This window comes from Pantherophis guttatus, chromosome 16 (genome assembly GCF_059756535.1).
Source record: "Pantherophis guttatus breed Tessera chromosome 16, ASM5975653v1, whole genome shotgun sequence".
NCBI classification, from domain to species: Eukaryota; Metazoa; Chordata; class Lepidosauria; order Squamata; family Colubridae; genus Pantherophis; species Pantherophis guttatus.
The window spans coordinates 5,271,810-5,296,122 of NC_142078.1; the positions used below are offsets into that span (position 1 = coordinate 5,271,810).

General features: G+C 47.3%; 1 protein-coding gene across 2 annotated transcripts in view; it reads right to left on the reverse strand.

Annotated features, from left to right (window-relative positions):
- The window catches only part of RABGAP1 (RAB GTPase activating protein 1), a 101,322-nt gene that overhangs the window by 11,911 nt on the left and 65,098 nt on the right, over positions 1–24,313 (reverse strand). For both annotated transcript variants that reach the window (XR_015730094.1, XM_087879489.1), the window contains exons 14-21: positions 18,075–18,188; positions 15,950–16,024; positions 10,578–10,703; positions 7,237–7,380; positions 5,690–5,731; positions 4,342–4,470; positions 1,574–1,666; positions 493–603 (exon numbers count right to left, since the gene is read on the reverse strand). Coding sequence is in view for 1 of the 2 variants with exons in the window: in XM_087879489.1 (XP_087735615.1) it covers positions 493–603; positions 1,574–1,666; positions 4,342–4,470; positions 5,690–5,731; positions 7,237–7,380; positions 10,578–10,703; positions 15,950–16,024; positions 18,075–18,188 (834 nt within the window). In the remaining variant the exon portion in view is untranslated. The remainder of the gene's footprint in view (positions 1–492; positions 604–1,573; positions 1,667–4,341; positions 4,471–5,689; positions 5,732–7,236; positions 7,381–10,577; positions 10,704–15,949; positions 16,025–18,074; positions 18,189–24,313) is intronic.

Consider the following 24,313-nt stretch of genomic DNA (forward strand, 5'->3'; position numbering starts at 1 on the left):
GATTTGTCCTTGATTGACCAAATAAATTTGGATTTATTGCTGTGCAGCCTTGGTGCAGACAGCGCTGGGCTGGACTAATTGCAGCCAGAGGCTGCTTGAGGTTTGTGCAGGACTCTGCTCTGGGACTTGCCAGAAACATGGGAGTGTTTGGGGAAGATTGGAGCAATAAAAGGGCAGTTTGAACTGCCAGCTGTTTGTGTTATCTCGGTGCCGTGCCCTGGGTCATCACATGCACTTATGTGTGCAAGTCTCAGAGGCAGCTGGAGACGTACCTTGGGTAAGGCAGAAGGAGGAAGAAGAGAAGGAGAAAAAGGAGAAGAGGAAGGAGGATGAGAAGTGGAGAATGGAACAACAGAATAAAAGGAAAATAAATGACTGGATAAAAGCACATGAGCTGGAAGATGCTCAGGAATATTTTGCTACCCGAACAAGCAGAGTCAAGTTGAACTAAAAATGCTGACCACGCAGGAGGGAGAGGAGAGAAAGTCTTACGTTGTCCAAGTCCTTCCGCAGGGCGATCTTGCTGGTCACCAGCTCGTGGGCCAGGTCGTCGTTCTCCTGCTCCAGCCTCATGTTGGCTTCCTGCAAGCGTCGGTTTTCTCTCTGCAAGGATGCCAAAAGGGGGCAGGCGTGAACCCCGACCCGATGCCACCCACATTCTTCTGGAATGAGCAGTCATAATAAATACAGTAAATGAATTCAGATTCCTGGCTCAAATTAAGATGTTGCCAAGCCAGTAGTCCCTCAGGGTTGGGTCCATCCATCATGACACAAGGAGATCAATGAAAACACTTAAAAGCAGCTGAAAACAGCCCTGGCAACCCAGGTGTGTGGGAAGGGAGACCAAATTTGCAAAAATGGCTCTGGGTGGTTCAGGTTTTAGAGCAGTGGTGGGATTCTACGGGTTCAGACCGGTTCAAGCGAACCGGTAGCTCTGACGATCAGCTGGGAACGAACCGGTTCATTCTGACGATCAACTGGGAACAAACCGGTTCGCTCCGATGATCAGCTGGGAACGAACCGGTTCGCTCCGACGATCAGCTGGGAACGAACCGGTTCGCTCCAATGATCAGCTAGGAGCGAACCGGTTTGCCCCGCCAATCAGCTGGGCCCACCCACTCTATTTTCCTACCTTTATTTCCTCAGCTGATTCGTGTGGCAGAGCCGATTGCGCAAAATCAGCTGTGTTACTTCTCCGAAAAAACCCAGAATTGAAGATTTGTTTAAACTGCGCATGCCTGCGCAGCGAAGCCTGCAATCACCAAACCCGGTTGGTAAGCCGGGAGGATCCCACCACTGTTTTAGAGGCCATCTAAGTGAGGCCCAACTCATGTTTGCACGGAAGGAAGAGGAAAAAAATGCAAGGCCAGAAAGAGAAGAGGAGAAGAAATAACCAGCGAATTGCCAAATGTTTCAAGGTCAAAATCTTGATCTTTTTTTTTTGTTGCCAAGAAATTGGTTTATTTTGCGAGGGGGATAAGACTCAGCCTGGATCCGGTTTCCTGTCTTTGTGCTACCCTTTGTCTAGTTCTACACACAGGGGGTGTGTGAGTCGGAAGCAGGAGAGCCTCACCTCGAACCTTTCGATGGGATCTTCCTGCTGAGCCTGCTGCTCCCGCATCGTATGATATTCTCGCTCGTATTTCTTCAACTTCTTTTGGCTAATCTTAAAAAAAAACAAAAAATACATATTAGAGCTCCGTCAACAGAATAATGAATAGAATAGAATAGAATAGAATAGAATAGAATAGAATAGAATAGAATAGGATAGGATAGGATAGGATAGGATAGGATAGGATAGGATAGGATAGGATAGGACAGGACAGGACAGGACAGGATAGGGAATAGAATAGGAGAAGAATACAGAATAGAATAGAATAGAAATTGGAAAAGTAATAGAAATAGAAATCGGAATAGAATAGAAAAGACATCGGAATAGAACAGAAAAGACATCGGAATAGAACAGAACAGAACAGAATTACAGAATAAAATAGAATAGAATAGAATAGAATAGAATAGAATAGAATAGAATATTCATTCATTCATTCATTCATTCATTCATTCATTCATTCATTCATTCAATTTATATGCCGCCCCTCTCCGAAGACCCAGGGCGGCTCACAATACACTCAAAAAATCACTATAAAAACACTTAAAAATTAAAAACATTAAAACTCATTCACATCATTCATGGACAGATCTCGTCAGATCGCAAAGCGAGATCAACGGCCCCAGGCCTGCCGGAAAAGCCAGGTCTTCACCGCTTTCCGGAAGGCCAATAGGGTGGGGATGGTCCGGACCTCAGGAGATAACTGGTTCCAGAGAGCTGGGGCAGCCACAGAGAAGGCCCTCCCCCGTGTGCCCACCAGCCGGCATTGTTTAGCTGACGGGACCCGGAGGAGACCAACTCTGTGGGATCTTACCGGTTGCTGGGAGCTATGCGGCAGAAGGCTGTCTCGAAGATAACCTGGCCCTGAGCCATGTAGGGATTTAAAGGTAATAACCAACACCTTGAATTGTGCCCGGAGACCAATAGGGAGCCAGTGCAGCTCGCGGAGAATTGGTGTAATGTGGGTGTACCTAGGTGCACCCATGACAGCTCGCGCGGCTGCGTTCTGGACCAACTGTAATCTCCGAACACTTTTCAAGGGTAGCCCCATGTAGAGCGCGTTGCAATAATCTAACTGTTTATTAGATTTCACTGTGAGGTGAAAATGGCACTGGTCACGCCTTAGTTGCAATAATCCTGTTTTTAGACAATGCTGGCTGTTCTCTTCCCCTTTTTGCAGGTTCTTCTCCTAAAATCTTTTTGCTTGCTAAAGTTGCTGAAGATTTGAAAAGTTAAGGAGCACCAGGGACTGCCGGCTTGGGCAGTCCACTTGGCTGTAGAGATGCCAAAGTTGGGTCAGAAAAAAGGGGTTGTGTGAATTTTGTTAAGCTTCGTCCTGGTGCTCCCTCTAGTGACCCTGAGGCAGAAGAGCTACTCGGGAGCATGTGTGGGTGTGGGTGTGAATGTGTGTATGCGCACACAAAGGGAAAGAGGAAGGAAAGGGGAATTCCTGATTTTGCTCTTCCAGTGTCAGGCAGCCAAAAGGGACAGATCAGATAGACAGACGGACCAGCGTTTTTCAACCGTGGGAACTTTGAAGCCCGGTGGACTTCAACTCCCAGAATTCCCCAGCCATTATCTTCACGTTGCCAAGGTTGAGAAAGGCCGAGGGAGAGCCTCACAAGGGAAGGCAAGCAGCTCCCCAGGAGGGAAATTAAGATCACATTAGCGGCTTTTTTTTTAAACAGGCCACCAAAAAGAACATTACATCAGAATGAAACGGAAGGGAGGGAGGGAGGGAGGGAGGGAGGGAGGGAGGGAGGGAGGGAGGAAGGAAGGAAGGAAGGAAGGAAGGAAAGAAGGAAGGAAGGAAGGAAGGAAGGAGAAAGGGAGGGAGGGAGGGAGGGAGGGAGGAAGGGAGGGAGGAGAAAGATACCGATAGATAGATAGATAGATAGATAGATAGATAGATAGATAGATAGATAGATAGGAAGGAAGGAAGGAAGGAAGGACGGAAGGGAGGAGAAAGATAGGAAGGAAGGAAGGAAGGAAGATAGATAGATAGGAAGAAGGAAGGAAGGAAGGAGAAAGATAGGTAGATAGTAAGGAAGAAGGAAGGAAGGAGAAAGGAAGGAAGGAGAAAAAGGTAGGTAGGAAGGAGAAAGATAGGTAAATAGGAAGGAGGAAGGAAGGAGGAAGAAGGAAGGAAAAAGATAGGTAAGTAGGTAGGTAGGTAGGTAGAAAGAAGAAAGAAAAAGAAAGAAAGGAAGGAAGGAAGGAAGGAGATAGGTAGGTAAGTAGATAGGAAGGAAGGAACAGAAAGAAGGAAAGAAAAAAGAAAGAAAGATAAATAGTAAGTAGGTCGGTGGGAAGGAAAGAGAAAAGGAAGGAAGGAGAAAGGTAGGTAGGTAGATAGGAATGAAGGAAAGAAAGAAAGAAAGAAGACAGGTAGGGAGGTAGGTAGGTAGGAAGGAAGGAGAAAAGGAAGGAAGGAAGGAAAGAGAAAGAAAGAAGATAGGTAAGTAGGTAGGAAGGAAGGAAGGAAGGAAGGAGACCTCGAGAAATCCAGGTGTCCCCAGATGGCCTCCGCCCTCATGTCTCAGTTTCGCATCTGGTCACATTCACACGTATTTTTTTTTTAAACTGTTTGCAAAGCGGGGCTGTCCCTGCCTTTGTCTCGGCCATCTTGGTTTGCTTTTCAGACCTGACCCACGGCAGAGAGATTCAGCCAACTCCTCGGAAGAGACGGAGACCTCCCCCCAGCCCTTCCGGCTGGTCCCGCCCAGAGTTACCTTCATGCTACATGCCAGCTCCATCAGTTTCTTGGCGTTCTCCTCCGAGCGGTACCTCTTGGGGAGCTGCACTCGGAAGAATTTTAAAGCCCCCTCAAAGTCGGTCAGCAGCAAGTCCTCCCTGGTGGTCTAGGAACATGCGGGGGGGGGGGGGAGAGAGAGAGAGAGGAGAAATTACTGGTTGGCAAGTCTTTCGGCTCCCCCACCTCGAACCCAGAACAAGGCAAAGATCATCATTTTACAGTCGCTTTTTTTTTGTAACTTTGGTTGCTAAATGAACCTGTCGTAAGTTGAGAAGGAGAGCAGGGAAAATAAAGAAATGACGGGGAAGAAGTGAGACATTTTGGCTTCTTCCTTGGCCTTTGGTCTAGAGCCATGATGGCGAACCTATGGCACGGGTGCCAGAGGTGGCACACAGATCCCTCTCTGTGGGCACGTGCACCATCGCCAGCTGCTCTCCTGGTTTCCGGCGTGCACATGTGCTCTGGCCAACTGGTCTTCGCGGGCACAGGAGCACCTGAAAATGGCCTGAAAAATGCCCAAAAAGCAGGCCATTTTGGGGCCATTTTCCAGGCCACCATCCGGTATTTTCCAGGCCATCTTCTGGCCGTTTTCCAGGCTGTTTTCAGGCCGATTTTTTGGGGCGGGTTTCAGGCTGTTTTTCAGGTCAAAAATGGCCCGAAAAACGGCCTGAAAAATGGCCCAAAAAATGGCTTTTTTTGTCCCATTTTCCAGGCCACCTTTCAGCCATTTTCCAGGCCATCTTCTGGCTGTTTTCCAGACCGTTTTCAGGCCGGTTTTTTGAGCCGTTTTCAGGCTGTTTTGCGAGCCAAAAACAGCACAAGAAACAGCCTGAAAATGCCCCAAAAAACAGCCAAAAACAGCCAAAAACCAGGCATGTGCACGCTGGCTAGCTGGTCTTCGGGTTCCTGGCGCTCTGGCGCACACACATGCACACATGTTCCAGTTTGGGCACTCGATGCCGAAAAGGTTCGCCGTCACTGGTCTAGAGGATAAAACTCTTGCACAAAATTTGTGAGCCAATTTAGTGCGCGAGAACCTCGGCCTCCCCCAACCCGTTTCCTGATTCGGTTTGGGACTCCCAAGTCTTTCCCGCAACCCACAGGTTAAGAAGGACCTGGAGCAACGGGAGGAAGATCCCAGGAATATCAGCAAGCCCATGCTTCCCAACCCTCCCTCCCCCTTCTTGGTAGCTCCTTGTACTTGAGGCTGAAACGATTTCCAATCCCCAAGGAATTCAAATCCCAGCTGTCTCAGTTCGGCCTGCCTTGTGGCTGAACAGCCCAGCAGGAATGGTACGACTTGGCCCGGAAATGGTAATACTCACTTTTAACAATCCAAGTGCGACGTTAAAAATAACACTGATGCCCTGTAAAAGAAAAGGGGGAAAAAACCCTAAATGTCCACAGGTTTAACAGATGAACAGAGTTAGAAGGGACCTTGTAAGTCATATAGTCCCCTGCCCAAGCAGCTGAGAAGGAAGGACAGGAGGGAGGGAGGGAGGGAGGGAGGAAGGAAGGAAGGAAGGAAGGTAAGTAGGTAGGTAGGAAGGAAGGAAGGAAAGGAAGGAAGGAGAAAGATAGGTAGGAAGGAGGAGGGAAAGAAAATTAGGAAGGAAGGAGAAAGATAGGTAAGAAGGAAGGAAAGAGAAAGATAGGAAGGAAGGAGGAAGGAAAGAAAGATAAGAAGGAAGGAAAAGGAAGGAAGGAGAAAGGTAGGTAGGAGGAAGGAAGGAAAGAAGGTAAGTATGTAAGTAGGTAGGTAGGAAGGAAGGGGAAAAGGAGGGAAGGAGGAAGGAAGGAAAGAAAGATAGGAAGGAAGGAAGGGGAAGCGTAGGTAGGAAGGAAGGAAGGAAAGAAAGAGAAAAAGAAAGAAAGAAAGATAGGAAAGAAAGAAGGTAAGTATGTAAGTAGGTAGGTAGGAAGGAAGGAGAAAAGGAAGAAAGGAAGGAGGAAGAAAAGAAAGATAGGAAGGAAGGAAAGAAAGAAGAAAGAAAGAAAGAAGAGTAAGTAGGTAAGTAGGTACCGTGTTTCCCTGAAAATAAGACCCTGACTTATATTTTTCTGAACCCTGAAATAAGGGCTTGGACTTATTGCCATGCGCTCAAAAGCCCAATTGGGCTTATTATCAGGGGATGTCTTATTTTAGGGGAAACTGGGTAGGAAGGAAGGAGAAAAGGAAGGAAGGAAGGAAGGAAGGAAGGAAAGAAAAAGGAAGAAAGATGATAAGTATGTAAGTAGGTAGGTAGGTAGGAAGGAGAAAAGGAAGGAAGCAGGAATGAAAGAAAGATAGGAAGGAAAGGAAAGGAAAGAAAGAAGATAAGGAGGGAGGGAGGCAGGGAGGAAGAAAGGAAGGAAGGAAGGAAGGAGGAAGGAAAGATAGGAAAGAAAGGAAAGAGAAAGAAGATAAGTAGGTAGATAGGAAGGGAGGGAGGGAGGAAGGAAGGAGAAAAGGAAGGAGGGAAGGAAGGAGAAAAGGAAGGGGGAAGGAAGGAAGGAGAAAATGAAGGAAGGGAGGAAAGAAGGAAGGGAGGGAGGGAGGAGAAAGATAGGTAGGTAGATAGGAGGAAGGAAGGAAAGAGAAAGAAAGAAAGAAAGAAAGAGAAAGAAAGAAAGAAGATAAGTAAGTAGGTTGGTAGGTAGGAAGGAGAAAAGGAAGGAAGGAAGAAAGGAAGGAAAGGAAGGAAACTTCAACCAGGGCTGGTAAAACAGACCTCCTTGAGAGATCCGGATGTCCCCAGATGCCCTCCGCCCTCCTTTCCCAGTTCCGCATCTGGTCACAAGCACGAAACCTTTCCCAGGCACCCGGGAGGGAGGGGGAGGTTTCGGAGCCGGGGCCAGCTTCGGCGGAGTTTGGGTGGGTGGGCACACGTACCTCGCACAGCAGCAGGTCGATGATGTGGAAGACCATGTAGAGGGGGAATTTTGCAGTAAAAAGGGTGAGGAACCACTGGGAGGCATACATGTGAGCTTCTAAATTGATATCTAGGAAGTGGCTGTAGAGATCGGGGATGTTCTCCTGAAACAGAAAGAGGGAAGACACTGTGAAACCGACCCGATACTGAAATACGGGAAGACCTCGACTTATGACCGCAATGGAGCCCAACATTTCTGTTGCTAACACAGGAGTCGGCAACACGGGGGCTCTGGAGCCACCTGTGGCTCTTTCATCCCTCTGCTGCGGCTCCGTCAAAATACGCGTCACAACCGCCAATGTGCGACACATGATTTATTGAGCTTTTCGACCCACTTTTTTTTTTCTCAGAGCTCAAAATGTTTTTGTTGCATGGAGAAATAAAAATGTGTTTTCTCTGTAGCAGGTCATTGATTTCATAAATGCAACATGCTATTGTTTTTTTTTATACGGAGCATAAAAGTAAAAAAAAAAAAGATCTACGCAGTGTTGTCTTCATTTTAGAGGTCGAAAGCGTTTTGTGACTCCCGGTGTTTTCTTTTCTGTGGGAAACGGGTCCAAACGGCCCTTTGAGTCGTTGCCGACCCCGGTGCTAACATTTAAGCGGGTTTGCCCTGTTTTACGACCTTCCTTGCCACAAGTTGTTCAGTGAATCGTGGCGGGTGCTCGTCGGAAGGTTGCTAAAAAGGGGAATCGCGTGAGACCGGGGACACCACGACCATCATAAATAGAAGGCAGGTGCCAAATTTGGGGTCACATCAGCATGGGGGCGCTGCAACGGTCGTTAAGAGCGAAAAGCGGTCATAAAAGTCACAATTTTCAGTGTCGTCGTAACTTTGGACGGTCACTAAACGAACTGTTGTTAAGTCGAGGACTACCTGGAACGTCATTATCCCAACACCAACACCAAAAAAAACCAACACCCCCCCCCCCCCGATTGTTGTTTTACAAAAATGTTTCAGTGGTAAATCCAAACTGGATCCTTGATTTACAAACATGGTTTACATGTTTTGTTCCTTACAGAAGATGCCTAAAAATTATCCCTTTTTATTTTTGCAATATCTTTGGCAAAGGTTAGGGGTTTGGCGAAGATGCTTTCTTCCCCCTCAAAGCCTTAAGCGGGTTATAATTTTTTATTTTATTTTTTTTGAAGGTTTGTCTTCACCACCTCTCTATTGTGGACTTGCGCAGCTTTGCCCACACGGTTTCCTAGCAGAAGAATTAAAAATACCGTATTTTTTCAGACTATAAGACACACCTAGATTTACAGGAGGAAAACAAGAAGAAGAAAAAAATAGTTTTTAGCCTCCGTGGGTTACGTTTTCGGCAGCCTTGGACCCCAGACGCACTCTGCAGTGCTCCACATGTCCCATTTTCGCCCAAAACGCACCCGTTTTTGGCCTGCAGAGTGCTTCTGGGGCCCGGGGAGGCCGAAAACATGACACACGGAGGGTTCCAGAGGCCAAAAACAAGCCCGTATTTGGTCTATAGGACACACCGAAATTTTCACCCACTTTTAAGAGGTGGGTGGGGGAAGTGTGTCTTACACTCTGAAAAATACGGTATATATATATATTTAGAAAGGAAGGAAGGACAATTCTCTTGAGAGACTCCCAGGGATCGCAGTTAAAGGAAAGGCGAGGCGAAGCTGCCCAGGAAACACGGCAGGAAGCACCCACCTACAAGAAGATCTTTGAGGGCGCCTGTCTTTTTTTTGGCATCCTTCTCCCGAGTAAAACTGAGCAGCCTTTTGGAGGGGAGATTTAGACAAGAGAAGAGAAGAGAAGAGAAGAGAAGAGAAGAGAAGGAATGGCGTGGAGAAGGAAAGAAGAAGAGAGAAGAGAAGAAGAAAGGGAGGGAAGGAAGGAAGGAAATAAAGAGAAGAGAGAGAGAAGGAGTGGAGAAGAAAGGGAGAGAAGGAAGGAGAGAGAAAAGAAGAAAGGGAGGGAGGGAAGGAAAGAAGAGAAGAGAAGGGAAGAGAAGAGAAATGAAGGGAAGGGAAGGGAAGGGAAGGGAAGGGAAGGGAAGGGAAGAGAAGAGAAGAGAAGAGAAGAGAAGAGAAGAGAAGAGAAGAGAGAAGGAAAAAAGAAAAGAGAAGAGAAAGGGAGGGAAGGAAGGAAATAAAGAGAAGAGAAAGAGAAGGAGTGGAGAAGAAAGGGAGAGAAGGAAGGAGAGAGAAAAAAAGAAAAGGAGGGAGGGAAGGAAAGAAAGAAAGAAGAGAAAAGAAAGGGATGGGATGGGATAGGATAGGATAGAACAGATTGTATATAAACATGAATGGAATGGAATGGAATGGAATGGAATGGAATGGAATGGAATAGAATAGAATAGAATAGAATAGAATAGAATAGAATAGAATAGAATAGAATAGGACTGTATATAAACATAATGAATGGAATGGAATGGAATAGAGCCTTGGTAGTACTAGGGTTTAAGGCACCCTGTTATTAAGCTGCTTAAGACCAGCTGCCTGCAATTACTGCTAGTTCGAATCTCGCCAAGGCTCAAGGTTGACTCAGCCTTCCATCCTTTCTAAGGTAGGTGAAATGAGGACCCGGTTTGTGGGGGCAATAAGCTGACTTTGTATAAAATATACAAAAGGATGAAGGCTATTGCTGAGCACATTGTAAGCCGCCCTGAGTCTTCGGAGAAGGGCGGCATATAAATCAAATTAAAAAAAAAAAAAATAGAAATAGAATCATAACTTCATTGTCACTTTGAGTGTACACTAATTGGCATCCATTAAAACAAAATTTCGTTGCACACAGCTCTCCAAGGATCACCGCCTCCAATATATACTGTGTAAACATGACAAAATAAATAAATGCAAAATTATGCATATACCCACATATATTATATGAAGTAGAGAAACAATGCAATCTAGTTCGGAAATATACATGTTTATGGCAAGAGGAAAACGAATCCTGTGTGTTTACCAGGTGGATGGCCTTAGGGAACAAAGCTGTTACAGAATCTGTTAGTCCTGCTAGAAATACTTCGAAACCTCCTCCCAGAGGGGAGCGACAGAAACAGTCCGTAAAGTGGGTGTGTGGGGTCTCTAACAATGCTTTGAGCACTAACCACATAGTGTTTATAAGCAGCATCCTGAATAACGGGAAGTGAGCTTCCTATAATCTTCTCCACTGTCCTCACCACTCTCTGTAGGGACTTTCTCTCTGAGGCGTTGCTGCCACCAAACCAGACAGGGATGCAATTTGTTAAAATCCTCTCAATCGCGCCTCTGTAAAAAAAAAAAAATAGCCAGGACAGGAGGAGAAAGGTGTGCTAAGGGACATCCTTACCTGCATGAGACGTTCCAGCTGATAAAACTTGCAGTGCAGGTCCTCAAAATTCTGTTTGAAAAGCTCCCTGAGTCCGTAGTCGAACATGATTTTGACCAGAACACTGAAGGCCTGTTCTTCGGGCATCTGTCAAAAAAATGAGAGAATCAAACCTCCTGTCAGGCGTTTTTTTTTTAAACAAACAGATCCTGAATCTAAACACTGAAGGAAAAACAACGCCTAGCGTTGAAACGAGCCAAGCAGATGGACAGCCAGATCCATCGGGAGGGAATCCTTACAGCAGTGGCCAAAATTGTGGAAATCTTTTGGGGGAAAATGTATTTTGGAGGTTTGATGGCTAATAACACCACTTTTGGGGGGGGGGGAGTTTCAAGATAATCCTATTCCACTGCTAAAGAGCAGTCGGGGTTGATCTCCTCTAGGACTGACCGGTTGGATCACCTTGCAGTCTAAGGCAGTGGTCACCAACCTTTTTATCGCCGCGGCCCGTTGAGCGCGCGCAGGGGTGGGGGCACGGCCCAGGAGCTTTTGCGCACGGCCCATTGCGCACGGCCCAGGAGCCTTTGCGCTGCAGCGTTCATGTCCCCCGGCCGCTGCCCGGCCCGGTGCCAGGTACTCCACGGCCCGGCACCGGTCCGCGGACCGGGGGTTGGGGACCACTGGTCTAAGGGACTCGCAGGAGTCTTCTCCAGCACCAGAGTTCAAGGGCCTCCATTCTTTGGCGCTCAGCCTTCCTTATGGTCCAACTTTCACAGCCAGATATTGCAGCTGGGAAAACCATCGCCTGGACTATACGCCCTTTTGCTGGCAGTGTGATGTCTCTGCTTTTTAGTATGCTGTCTAACTTTGCCATGGCTTTCCTCCCCCAGGAGCAAGCGTCTTTTAATTTCTTGGCTGCAGTCCCCATCTGCAGTGATCTTGGAGCCCAGGAAGATAAAATCTGTCACTACCTCCATTTCTTCCCCTTCTATTTTGCTAGGAATTGAGAGGGGCCGGATGCCATGGTCTTCATTTTCTTAATGTTGAGTACCAAGCCAGCTTTTGCACTCTCCTCCTTCACCCGTATCAAGAGGCTCTTCAGTTTCTAAAGAAGGCTCTTTAGAAACTGTGTAAATCAGGGGAGAGTTTCATTAACTTTAATAAAGGTTTGAAAAGTTGGAGGCTCTTTCGGCAGCTCACTCGAGCCAAAGGGTTGCCCGATGGTTGTGGGGGAAAGAAGGTTGAAGAGGTCAACAGGTAAAGTCCTCAACATACGGCCACAATTGAGCCTGAAATTTATGTTGTTAAGTGAGACATTTAAGTGAGTTTTGCCTCATTTTACGACCTTTTATTTTTGCCGCAGTTGTTAAATTAGGAACGTGGTTGTTAAGTGAATCTGATTTCCCACCCCCGTTGAGTCTGCTCGTTAGAAGGTCGTAAAAGAGGATCCTATGACATTACAACCGTCATAAATGTGAGTCGGCTGTCAATCATGAGACCGTGGGGATGCTGCAATGGTCGTAAGTGTGAAAAACGGTCGTAAGTGTGAACTTATGACATTACAACCGTCATAAATGTGAGTCGGCTGTCAATCATGAGACCCTGGGGATGCTGCAATGGTCGTAAGTGTGAAAAACGGTCGTAAGTGTGAACTTTTTTCCAGTGCCGTCGTAACTTTGAACGGTCATTAAATGGACTGTTGCAAGTCGAGAAGTACCTGTATTTTGGGATCGGTTTCTATCCACAATCCGAGGAAGCCTTCAATGAAGGCTCCTGGGCTGCTCTAGAGAAACTCAACCATGGTCTGGAGACAAACCGGCATTGCAACGCAATGAGAACTGCCTTAAACGTGGTTCCAAGGCCCCTAAATCTCTTCTCTGCTTCAAACTGGCTTTGTGAGTTGATTGGTGCAAAGCCTCTCCTGTCCCTCAAATTTTAGATATGTTTGAATAATTTGACATGTCCTTTTTTGTATCTGTTAGAGAAACCGGGGGTGGGTGGGGGTAGAGGAGGAATGTGCTCCTGTCAATCCAGCAGGAAGTCTGCTTTTTCACAGGGTCTCTTTCTATTTAGCCATCCTTCAAAAGAGATGAAGGATGAGGGAGGGAGGGAGGGAGAGAGAGAAAGAGAAAAAGGAAGGAAGGAAGGAAGAAAGAGAAGGAGGGAGGGAGAGAGAGGGAGAGAAAGAAAGAGGGAGGGAGGGAGGAAGGCAGAGAGAGATAAAGAAAGGGAGGGAGGAAGAGAGAAAGAAAGAGAGAAAGAAAGAAAGAGGAGGAGAGGGAGGGAGAGGGAGAGAGAGAAAGAAAGAGAGAGAAAGAGAAAGAGGAGGAGAGGGAGAGAGAGGGAGAGAAAGAAAGAGGGAGGGAGGGAGGCAGAGAGAGAGAGAAAGAAAGGGAGGGAGAGAGAAAGAAAGAGAGAAAGAAAGAAAGAGGAGGAGAGGGAGGGAGAGGGAGAGAGAGAAAGAAAGAGAGCGAGAAAGAAAGAGGAGGAAAGGGAGAGATAGGGAGAGAAAGAAAGAAAGGGAGGGAGGGAAAGAAAGACAAAGAAAGAAAGAGGGAAAGAAAGAGGGGGAGAGAAAGAGAGAGAGAAAAAAAGGAAAGAAAGAGGGAGAAAGAGAGAAAGAAAGAAAAGAAAGAAAAAGAAGAAAAGAGAGAAAGAAAGAAAAAAGAAAGAAAGAGGAGGGAGGGAGGGAGGGAGAAAAAGAAAGAAAGGAAGGAAGAAAGAAAGGGAGGACAGAAAGAGGGAGAAAAAGAAAGAAAGAGGAAGTGAGGCAGAGAGAGAGAGACAAAAAAGGAGGGGAGAGAGAGAAAGAAAGAGGGAAAAAAGAAAGAAAGAAAGAGGGGAAGAGAAAGAGAAAGAGAGAAAGAAAGAGAAAGAAAAAGAAAAAAGAAAGAGGGAGGGAGAGAAAGAAAGGAAAGAAAGGGAGAGAGAGAAAGAAAAGAAAGAAAAAGAAGAAAGAGAGAGAAAGAAAGAAAGAAAGAAGGAAGGAAAGAAAGAGAGAGAAAGAAAGAAGGAGGGAGGGAGAGAAAAAAAGGAAAGAAAGAGGGAGAGAGAGAGAGAGTGAGAAACAAAGAAAGAAAGAAAGGAAAGAAAGAAAGAGAAAGAAAGAAAAGGAAGGAAGGAAGGAAGGAAGGAAGGAAGGAAGGAAAGAAAGAAAGAAAGAAAGAAAGAAAGAAAGAAAGAAAGAAAGAAAGAAAGAAAGAAAGAAAGAAAGAGAGAAAGAAAAGGAAGGTCATCCCTTTCTGGGTGAGGAATGAGCCGGAAGCCCTGGGAAGCCTCACTTGATATCTGACAGGAGGACGTTCTGAGAGGGGGGGTGGGGGGGGGAAATCCACCCAACTTTGCGAAAGGGTTTAAAAATAACTTGCAAAGGCCGGAAGAGGGGGGGAAAAAAATATTTCAGGAATCCCATGGAATGACCATGCAAAACAGATAGGGAGGGGGACCGGATCTCCTTTCCAGCGATCGAGGCTCTCAACGGGGGTGGCTAGAAGAGAAATTGTGGACTAGCGCCTTGCAAAGGATTCAATTCCCCCCCCGCCCGAGGGGGGGGAACCTGGCCTCTTTGGCAAAGGGGATGCCCAGGTACGCACAGGAGGGGCGACCTGTGAGAGGCAGGCAGGAGGGACGCCCCAAGCGGGAAGGCTCTGCAGGTAGTTCCGTTTAGCGACCGTTCTAAGTTACAACGGCAACTGGAAAAAAAAAAAGTGACTCGTGATCCTTTTTCACACTTAACGACCGTTACAGCATTCCCGTGGCCATCTCCACATCCTTTTATATTCAGTGGACGCTTTTTTTGTTTTTTGTTTAAATTTGATTTATATGCCGCCCTTCTCCGGAGACTCAGGCGGCTTACAGTGCGTTAAGCAATAGCCTTCATACTTTTGTATATTTATACAAAGTCAGCTCTTCTTTCTTTCTTTCTTTCTTTCTTTCTTTCTTTCTTTCTTTCTTTCTTTCTTTCTTTCTTTCTTTTTCTTTCTTTTTTTCTTTCCTTCCTTCCTTCCTTCCTTCCTTCCTTTCCTTCCTTCCTTCCTTCCTTCCTTCCTTCCTTCCTTCCTTCCTTCTCTTTTTTTTCTTTTTTTTTAAAATTTGATTTATATGCCGCCCTTCTCCGGAGACTCAGGCGGCTTACAGTGCGTTAAGCAATAGCCTTCATACTTTTTTGTATATTTATACAAAGTCAGCTCTTCTTTCTTTCTTTCTTTCTTTCTTTCTTTCTTTCTTTCTTTCTTTCTTTCCTTCCTTCCTTCCTTCCTTCCTTCCTTTCCTTCCTTCCTTCCTTCCTTCCTTCCTTCCTTCCTTCCTTCCTTCCTTCCTTCTCTTTTTTTTCTTTTTTTTTAAAATTTGATTTATATGCCGCCCTTCTCCGGAGACTCAGGCGGCTTACAGTGCGTTAAGCAATAGCCTTCATACTTTTTTGTATATTTATACAAAGTCAGCTCTTCTTTCTTTCTTTCTTTCTTTCTTTCTTTCTTTCTTTCTTTCTTTCTTTCTTTCTTTCTTTCTTTCTTTCTTTTTCTTTCCTTCCTTCCTTCCTTCCTTCCTTTCCTTCCTTCCTTCCTTCCTTCCTTCTCTTTTTTTTCTTTTTTTTAAAAATTTGATTTATATGCCGCCCTTCTCCGGAGAGTCAGGGCGGCTTACAGTGCGCTAAGCAATAGCCTTCATCCTTTTGTATATTTATACAAAGTCAGCTTATTGCCCCCACAAACTGGGTCCTCAATTTACCTACCTTAGAAAGGATGGAAGGCTGAGTCGACCTTGAGCCTTGGCGAGATTCGAACCTGCAGTAATTGCAGGCAGCTGTGTTAATAACAGGGTGCTTTAGACCACTGTACTACCAAGGCTCTTGACAATCGACTCACATTTATGACCATCGCAGCGTCTCGGGGGGGACCTTCTAATAAGCGAAGTCAGCAGGGGAAGCCTGATTCACTTAACAACCAGGTGACGGATTGAATAACCGCAGGGATTCGCTTAACAACCGTGGCAGGAAAAAGCCATCCAAACGCCCTCAACCTACGTCTCTCCCTTAGCCAACGACAATTTCGAGCTCCATTGTGGTCGTACGTTGAGGATTATCTATACTGGCCTTTGAGCCAACTGGGATGGTCTGATTTTTCCTGGATTTGGGGAGGTGGAGGGGGGCATGGATTGGTTTTTTCTCATTTTTTTTTTTTTTTAAAAAAAACCCTTCTCGTTTTAAAGATTTGGGCTGCAATTCTGGGCAAACTGGCAGAGATGCCAACAATCTCCTGCCCGCTGGTTTCCCTGTTCAGGATTGAAGGGGGCTTCTCACCCCAGCGGTCCTGGGGGGGGAGGTCCTTGGAAGGCAAGCCCCCTCCCCTTTTCTTGAAGCGGCTCCTTTTAAAAAGCGCTCCAGCGAGACTTACGTGTAGGAGTAGCACCGCTGCCAGGAAAGACTGCCCTTGGCAGTAGCCGATCTCTTCGTCGTAGACAGAGTAAGCCTGGGGAAGGAATGGCGAGAACATTGGGTCAGGCAACGTCGGATTTTACAGATCAACAGAGTTGGAAGGGACCTTGTAGGTCATCTAGTCCACCCCCCCCACCCACCCCTGCCCAAGCACCATTTCTGACAGATGGCAGTCCAGTCTCTTCTTGAAGGCTTCCAGGGATGAAGCTCCCACAACTTCTGAAGGCAACTTCTGTTCCATGGGTTGATTGTTCTCACGGTCAGATAAATTCTCCTTATTTTTGGTTGAATCTCTCCTTGTTGTGTTTCCATCCATTATTCCTTGTCTGGCCTTCAGGTGCTTTGGAGAATAGCTTGACCCCCTTCCTCCTCTCTGTGGCAGCCCCTCAAATATTGGAAGATGCTATCCTGTCTCCCCTGGTCCTTCTCTTCTCTAGACCAGCCATGCCCAGTTCCTGCAACCGTTCATCGTATGTTTGAGCCTCCAGTCCCCTAATCCTCTTGGTTGCTCTTCTCTGCACTCTTTCCAGAGTCTCAACCTCTTTTTTTATAATGTGGTGACCGAAACTGGATGCAGGATTCTAGGTGTGGCCTTTAAGGCTTTATAGAGTGGTATTAGTACCTCCCTTGATCTTGATTGTTTCCCTCTGTTCATGCAATTTAGGATTGCATTGGCTTTTTTTGGTTGCCGCTGCACACTGCGGGTTCATATTTACCGTGTTTCCCCGAAAATAAGACCCTGCCTTATATTTTTTTGAACCCTGAAATAAGCGCTTGGCCTTATTGCCATGCGCTCAAAAGGCCAATTGGGATTATTATCAGGGGAGGTCTTAGTTTGGGGGAAACAGGGTAGGTAGGTAGGTAGGTAGGTAGGTAGGTAGGTAGGTAGGTAGGTAGATAGATAGATAGATAGATAGATAGATAGATAGATAGATAGATAGATATTTTCCCGAAAATAAGACCCTGTCTTGTATTTTTTTGAACCCTGAAATAAGCGCTTGGCCTTATTGCCATGCGCTCAAAAGCCCGATTGGGCTTATTATCAGGGGATGTCTTAGTTTGGGGAAAACAGGGTAGGAAGGAAGGAGAAAGGAAGGAACGGAGGGAGGGAAGGAGGAGAAAGGTAGGTAGGAGGAAAGAAGGAGAAAAGTAGGTAGGAGGAAGGAAGGAAGGAAGGAAGAAGGAAGGAAGGAAGGAAGGAAGGAAGGAAGGAAGGAAGGAAGGAAGAAAGAAAGAAAGAAAGAAAGAAAGAAAGATAGAAAGAAAGAAAGAAAAAAAACAGGGTAACTGGTAGTCCACTAAGACTGAACTCGGTGGTCGAGGAAGAGAAAGGGGTCTCGGGAGCCAAGCTCTTACAAGTCAGAATTTTAGCCTTTTGCCAAGGAAGGAAGGTGGGCATCAGCCCTGCCCACGAGCGCCTTTTAAGCCTCTCGCCCATCAATGCCCCTTGGGGAACCAAAGCTCTGCCACTTTCTTCAAAGACCAAGAAAAACCTTTGATTGGCATACGCCGGGCAGGGCTCATCTCCGCTCATGGCCCTTTTTCGACAAGGTGCTTTGGAGGGGGCCAGGAAGATGAGCCTCCCCTGCCCGCCAGGGGAAGGCAGAAGTGGCAGCTTTGGAAAAGGCCAAATTCAAAGAGCTGGCCGGACGAGGGGAAGCTATCAAAAGAGAAGCCAGCCGGGCTTTCTACCTCCTAATTACCGCTACCTGCTAATTGCCTCCGGCATTTCGGATCCACCAGCTTCTACCTTATCATGCAAATGAAGGACTGTGTGTTTTATCTCTGGGGGGGGGTGGTGGAGGGGTGAGGGATCAGAATCAGAATAGAGCTGGATCCACTATGGCCCGAAGGAAGCGTCCAGCAACAGCTCAGTTGAAGCCCTGGGTCAAAGCTGGCTGGGGATTCTGGGTACTGCAGTCCCTGGAAGGCGCCAGACTGAGACACCGGGCGCAGCTCCTGCTTTTCCGTGCGTCTCTCCGAGGCCCGTTCCCACTGGGCTATGCCCGAATCCCGACCAAGGGAGAACGAAGCCCTCCGTCCGTCCCCCCGTCCCCCCCCCCAAGGATGGCAACGGTCGGTACCTTGCATATTTTGTACAGCGAGTCCTGCCCGTCTCCTCCGGTGTCCTTGAAGTAGTCGTGGGCAGGGAACGTCCGGTTGATGTCCCGAGTGATGGCGCTGTCCTGGGGAGACTCCTGCAGAAGCCGAGAGGAAGAAGGAATAACAGAATAACAAGAGTTGGAAGGGACCTTGGAGGTCTTCTAGTCCAACCCCCTGCTGAAGCAGGAAACCCTATACCAGTGATGGCTAACCTTTTTGCCATTGCGTTCCGGGAGCAAGGAGGGGGGGTTGTGCATGTGCGTGCCCACATCCATAATTCTATGTGCCGTGCCCCTGCGCATGCGTCCGTGAACCCCCCCCCGCTCCTGACATGTGATGGCATGGTAGGCCTGTTTTTTGCTCCGCCCAGCCTCCAGAGCCTTTCTAGGAGTCTGGGGAGGGTTAAAACGGCCTCCCCCTCCCCCCCCCGGAGGCCGGAAACAGCCCATTTGCAAACCTCCAGTCCCAGCTGAGCTCACGTGCCCCCCGATATGGCTACGCATGACACAGGTTCGCCCTATACCATTTCAGACAGTTGGTTATCCAACCTCTTCTTAAAAACGTCCAGTGTTGGAGCATTCACAACTTCTGGAGGCAAGTAGTTCCACTGGTTAATTGTTCTCACTGTCAGGAAATTCCTCCTTAGTTCTAAGTTGCTTCTCTCCTTGAGTAATTTCCACCCATTGCTTCTTGTCCTGCCCTCAGGTGCTTTGGAGGATAGCTTGACTCCCTCTTCTTTGGGGCAGCCCCTGAGATATTGGAAGAGTGCTATCATGTCTCCCCTGGTCCTTCTTTTTCATTAAACTAGACATACCCGATTCCTGCAACCGTTCTTTATATATGTTTTAGCCTCCAGTCCTCTAATCCTCTTTGTTGCTCTTCTCTGCACTCTTTCTAGAGTCGCCACATCTTTTTTATATCGTGGCGACCAAAACTGGATGCAATACTCCAAGTGTGGTCTTACTAAGGCATTATAAAATCGTATGAATACTTCAGAAATCAGAATAGAGCTGGAAGGGACCTTAGAGGTCTTCTAGTCCAACCCCCTGCTTAGGCAGGAAACCCTCCACCCCTTCAGACAAATGGTTATCCAACCTCTTCTTAAAAATTTTTAGTGTTGGAGCATTTACAACTTCTGGTGGCCAGTTGTTCCACTGATTAATTGTTTTGACTGTCAGGAAATGTCTCCTTAGCTCTAAGTTGCTTCTCTCCTTGATGAGTTTCCACCCATTGCTTCTTGTCCTACCCACAGGGGCTTTGGAGAATAGCTTGACTCCCTCTTCTTTGGGGCAGCCCCTGAGATATCGGAAGACTGCTATCATGTCTCCCCTAGTCCTTCTTTTCATCAGACTACAAATACCCAGTTCCTGCAACCGTTCTATATACCAGTATGTTTTAGCCTCCAGTCCCCTAATCATCCTGATTGCTCTTCTCTGCACTCTTTCTACAGTCTCAATAGTTTTTTTTAATATCGTGGCGACCAAAACTGGATGCAATGGTCCAAGTGTGGCCTTACTAAGGCATTATAAAATCGTATGAATACTTCAAAATCAGAACAGAGCTGGAAGGCACCTTGGAGGTCTTCTAGTCCAGCCCCCTTGTCACGCAGGAGACCCTATACTCGTGATGGCGAACTCTCTGTGGGCACATGTGCCATCACCAGGTGCTCTTCTGGTTTCTGGCGAGCGCATGTGCGCCGGCCACCTGGTTTTGGGGTGTCCGGTGGTCCAGTGTGCGTGCACACACTCCGGTTTGGGCACTCGGTGCCAAAAAGATTTGCCACCACTGCCCTATACCATTTCATGTAAGTCTCCTCTTATTTATTTACAGTATTTATTGATTTAATAATTGGTTCGATTTATATGTCGCCCTTCTCCGGAGACTCTTAAAATCCTCCAGTGATGAAGCACCCACAACTTCCGGTGGCAAGCTGTTCCACTGGTTAATTGTCCTCCCCGTTAGGAAGTTTCTCCTCAATTCCAGGTTGCTTCTCTCCTTGGTTAGTTTCCATCCGTTGTTTCTTGTCCTGCCTTCTGGTGTTTTGGAGAATCATTTGACCCCCCCTCTTCATGCAATATTGATTCTATCCCTCTGTTAACGCAGAAAGGGGAAACAGTAAATCTGGGGCCTTAAGCAGCAGCCTGGAGGCCTGCGGATCCAGCAAACTTTATTTCCAACGAGGATCCTGCGATCCTCTCCCTTGTCCAAGGTTGTAAAAAAAAACACCCAGGTTTGGGATAAGCAGAGCTGAAGGCAGGAAAAAAAATCACCTGGGCTTCCTTCCTGCCTGGGGGAGAAGCCTATTCTATGGCAGGGGTCTCCAACCTTGGCAACTTTTAAGACTTGTGGACTTCAACTCCCAGAATTCCTCAGCCAGCGATTGCTGGCTGAGGAATTCTGGGAGTTGAAGTCCACAAGTCTTAAAAGTTGCCAAGGTTGGAGACCCCTGTTCTATGGGATCTGTTAAGAAGGGAAGAAGATGAAGAGAAAAAAAAAACCCACATACACCACCCACCCACCCCCTTCCACAGCCTTTTTACCCTGCAATATGGCTTAAGGAGCCAGAATGAGCCGCGATTGCACAGTGGTTAGAGTACGGTACTGCAGGCTCCTTCTGCTGACTGCCGGCTGACTGCAATTTGGCAGTTCGAATCTCACCAGGCTCACGGTTGACTCAGCCTTCCGGCCTTCCGAGGTGGGTCAAATGAGGACCCAGATTGTTGGGAGCAAGAGGCTGACTCTGTAAACTGCTTAGAGAGGGCTGTAAAAGCACTGGGAAGTACTAAGTGCTATTGGTACGTCTATCTGTCTGTCTGTCTGTCTGTCCATCTATCCATCCATCTATATATCATCCCTATCTATCTATTTATCTATTTATCTATCTATCTATCTATCTATCTATCTATCTATCTATCTATCTATCTATCATCCATATCTATCTGTCTGTCTGTCTGTCCATCCATCCATCCATCTATATATCATATCTATCTATCTATCTGGCTTAAAATTTTAATTGGTAGATATTATGGGTAAGGGGTCTTAAATGGGGAGAAGCCATGGATTTAATTTTGTTTTAATGTATTTTAACGTTTATATTATATGTTTTTTAATTTTGGCTGTTCACCGCCCTGAGTCCTTTGGGAGAGGGGGCGGTATAAAAATTTTAAAAATAAATAAATAAATAAATAAATAAATAAATAAATAAATAAATAAATAAATATCATCCATCCATCCATCCATCCATCCATCCATCATCTATCTATCCATCTATCATCCATATCTATCTATCCATCCATCTATCTATCTATCTATCTATCTATCTATCTATCTATCTATCTATCTATCTATCTATCTATCTATCTGCTGTGGTGGCACAATGGTTAGAATCAGTGGTGGGTTTCAAATTTTTTTTACTACTGGTTCTGTGGGTGTGGCTTGGTGGGTGTGGCAGGGGAAGGATACTGTAAAATCTCCATTCCCTCCCCAATCCAGGGGAAGGTTACTGCAAAATCCCCATTTCCTCCCGATCATCTGGGGCTTGGGAGGCAGAGAATAGATGGGGGCGGGGCCAGTCAGAATTTTTACTATGGGTTCTCCGAATGACTCAAAATTTCCGCTACCAGTTCTCCAGAACTGGTCAGAACCTGCTGAAACCGATCTCTGGTTAGAACGCAGGATTGCAGGCTAATTCTGCCGACTGCCAGCAGTTCGATCCTGACCGGCTCAAGGTTGACTCAGCCTTCCGGCCTTCCGAGGTGGGTCAAATGAGGAGCCAGATTGTTGGGGGGTAAGAGGTTGACTCTGTAAACCGCTTAGAGAGGGCTGTAAAAGCACTGTGAAGTGGTATATAAGTCTAAGTGCTATTGCTAACTTCCCTTCCTTCTTTCTCTCCTTCTCATTTCTCTTTCCTTCCTTCCTCTATCCCTCCCTCCCTCCCTCCCTCCTTCCTTCCTTCCTTCCTCCCTCCCTCCCTCCCTCCCTCCCTCCTTCCTTCCCATGGTGGTGCGGTGGTTAGAATGCATTATTGCTGGCTAATTCTGCCAACCGTCAGGAGTTCGATCCTGACCGGCTCAAGGTTGACTCAGCCTTCCGTCCTTCCGAGGTGGGTAAAATGAGGACCCAGATTGTTGGGGGCAATGGACTGATTCTGTAAACTGCTTAGAGAGAGCTGTAAAAGCACTGTGAAGTGGTATATAAGTCTAAGGGCTATTGCTATTTGTCTCTATGTCTGTCTATTTATCTATCTATCTATCTATCTATCTATCTATCTATCTATCTATCTATCATGGTGGTAGTGGTTAGAATGTCTCTATGTCTGTTTGTCTGTTCTCTCTCTCTCTCTCTCTCTCCCTCCTTCTCTCTCTCTCCCTCTCCCTCTCTCTCTCTCATCCATCCATCCATCCATCTATATCTATCTAAGAGCTATGGTGGCACAGTGATTAAAATGCAGTATTGCAAGCTAACTCTGCCCACTGCCAGCAGTTCGATCCTGACCAGCTCAAGGTTGACTCAGCCTTCCGGCCTTCCAAGGTGGGTAAAATGAGGACCCAGATTGTTGGGGGCAAGAGGTGGACTCTGTAAACCGCTTAGAGAGGACTGTAAAAGCACTGCGAAGCGGTGTATAAGTCTAAGTGCTATTGCTATTAACCAGAGGTTTATCACACATCGATTAGCAATGCTGGGGAGGGGATGGGGCAGGCTGATTTCCCCTGCCCCCCCCGAGTTTGAAAAGGCCATCGAGGAAGGAAGGAGCTGGTCATGACACCCACGATGGAAGTCAAGCACGACTGGAAGGAAACGAGGCGTTCTCGGACTTTCTCTCTTCCACCAGCCACGTTTGAAGACTGCCATCTTTGGCCTTGCTGGCTTCCGAAGCCCCCAACCCACCCCGAGTTGTACACCCTCCCCCCCATCAGAGTCCTGAGTGAGCAGTAAGGAGCCGAGTGAAACTGCGGGCCAGGAGAGAACCCCCCCCCGAAGGATTAAATTCACACTTGCGAACCAGGGGTGGGTTCTAAATTTTTTTACTACCGGTTCTGTGGGCGTGGCTTATTTTGTGGGTGTGGCTTGGAGGTCATGTGACTAGGCGGGCATGGCTAGCTGGTCAGAGTCATTTCTGGAAGGTCCTCGCACTTACGACCAGTCCTCGCACTTACGACCCGACTCATTTGTTTGCTTTTAACACTGATCAGCTGTAGGGCGGCCCTTTGAAGCCCCAGGCAAGAGTTCAAACAGTTTTTTTTCCCTCTAGTCATCAGCTGGGACTCAGGATGCAGCAATAGATTGGGAGTGGGACCAAATAAAAGGTAAGAATAATGTGGTCGGGGGGTGGGAGGGCGGGGGGGGGAGAACCAGTTCGGTGACGTCATATCGTCACTGCTACCGGCTCAGCCGAACCGGACCGAACCGGGAGGAACCCACCACTGTTGCGAACCAAACTTCCTGAATCGGCGAGTCTCGAAATGCTTAGGCACCGAGGACCGATCGGAGACCATTTTTCCCCCGAGGAACCGTCGCTCTGCTTCTCGGCTCCTGGTTGGGGTGGGGTGGAATGGGGACACAGATTTGACCTCCGCCAATGCAGTGGAGGCAGGCAGGTTCTACTCTCTGAAAAGGGGTGCCTCCTTTTCAGAGGAGTGGGGCTGCTGGGGGTTCGCAGGGGTTCGGGAGAACCTCTAGCTAAGATTCTGTGCGGTTCGGAGAACCCCCCCAAATCCCACTCCTGGCTGGCCCCTCTCACCTGCCCCGCCCCTCCCAGGAGTCTCTAAGCAGCCCGTTTTGGATGCAGGTAAGTGCGCGGAGGCTCAAAGGAGGGCAAAAAATGGGCCTACCGGAAGTTCGGGAAGGCCGGAAACGGGGCCGTTTCCAGCCTCCAGAGGGCCTCCGGAGCCTGGGGAGGCCGTTTTCACCCTTCCGGAGGCTCGAAGAAAGACTCCGGAGCCCAGGGAGGGCAAAAACGTCCGTCCCTCCCGCCACTGTGATGCATGCCCACCCAGCAACCAGGCAGAGAACCCCTTGCTAACATTTTCGAAGCCCACCCCTGCCCCCAACCCAAACACAGGCGAACGAGGCACCATCAGGTGATTCAATCTTCCCAAACCTCACTGGGAATTTGTTCTTCTTGTTGTTTGCAGGATCAACATCTGACGCTTCCACCGGCGTGCAGAGAAAGGCCGTAACTGTGAACCGAACCGAACCCACCGGTGTGGGACGATGACAT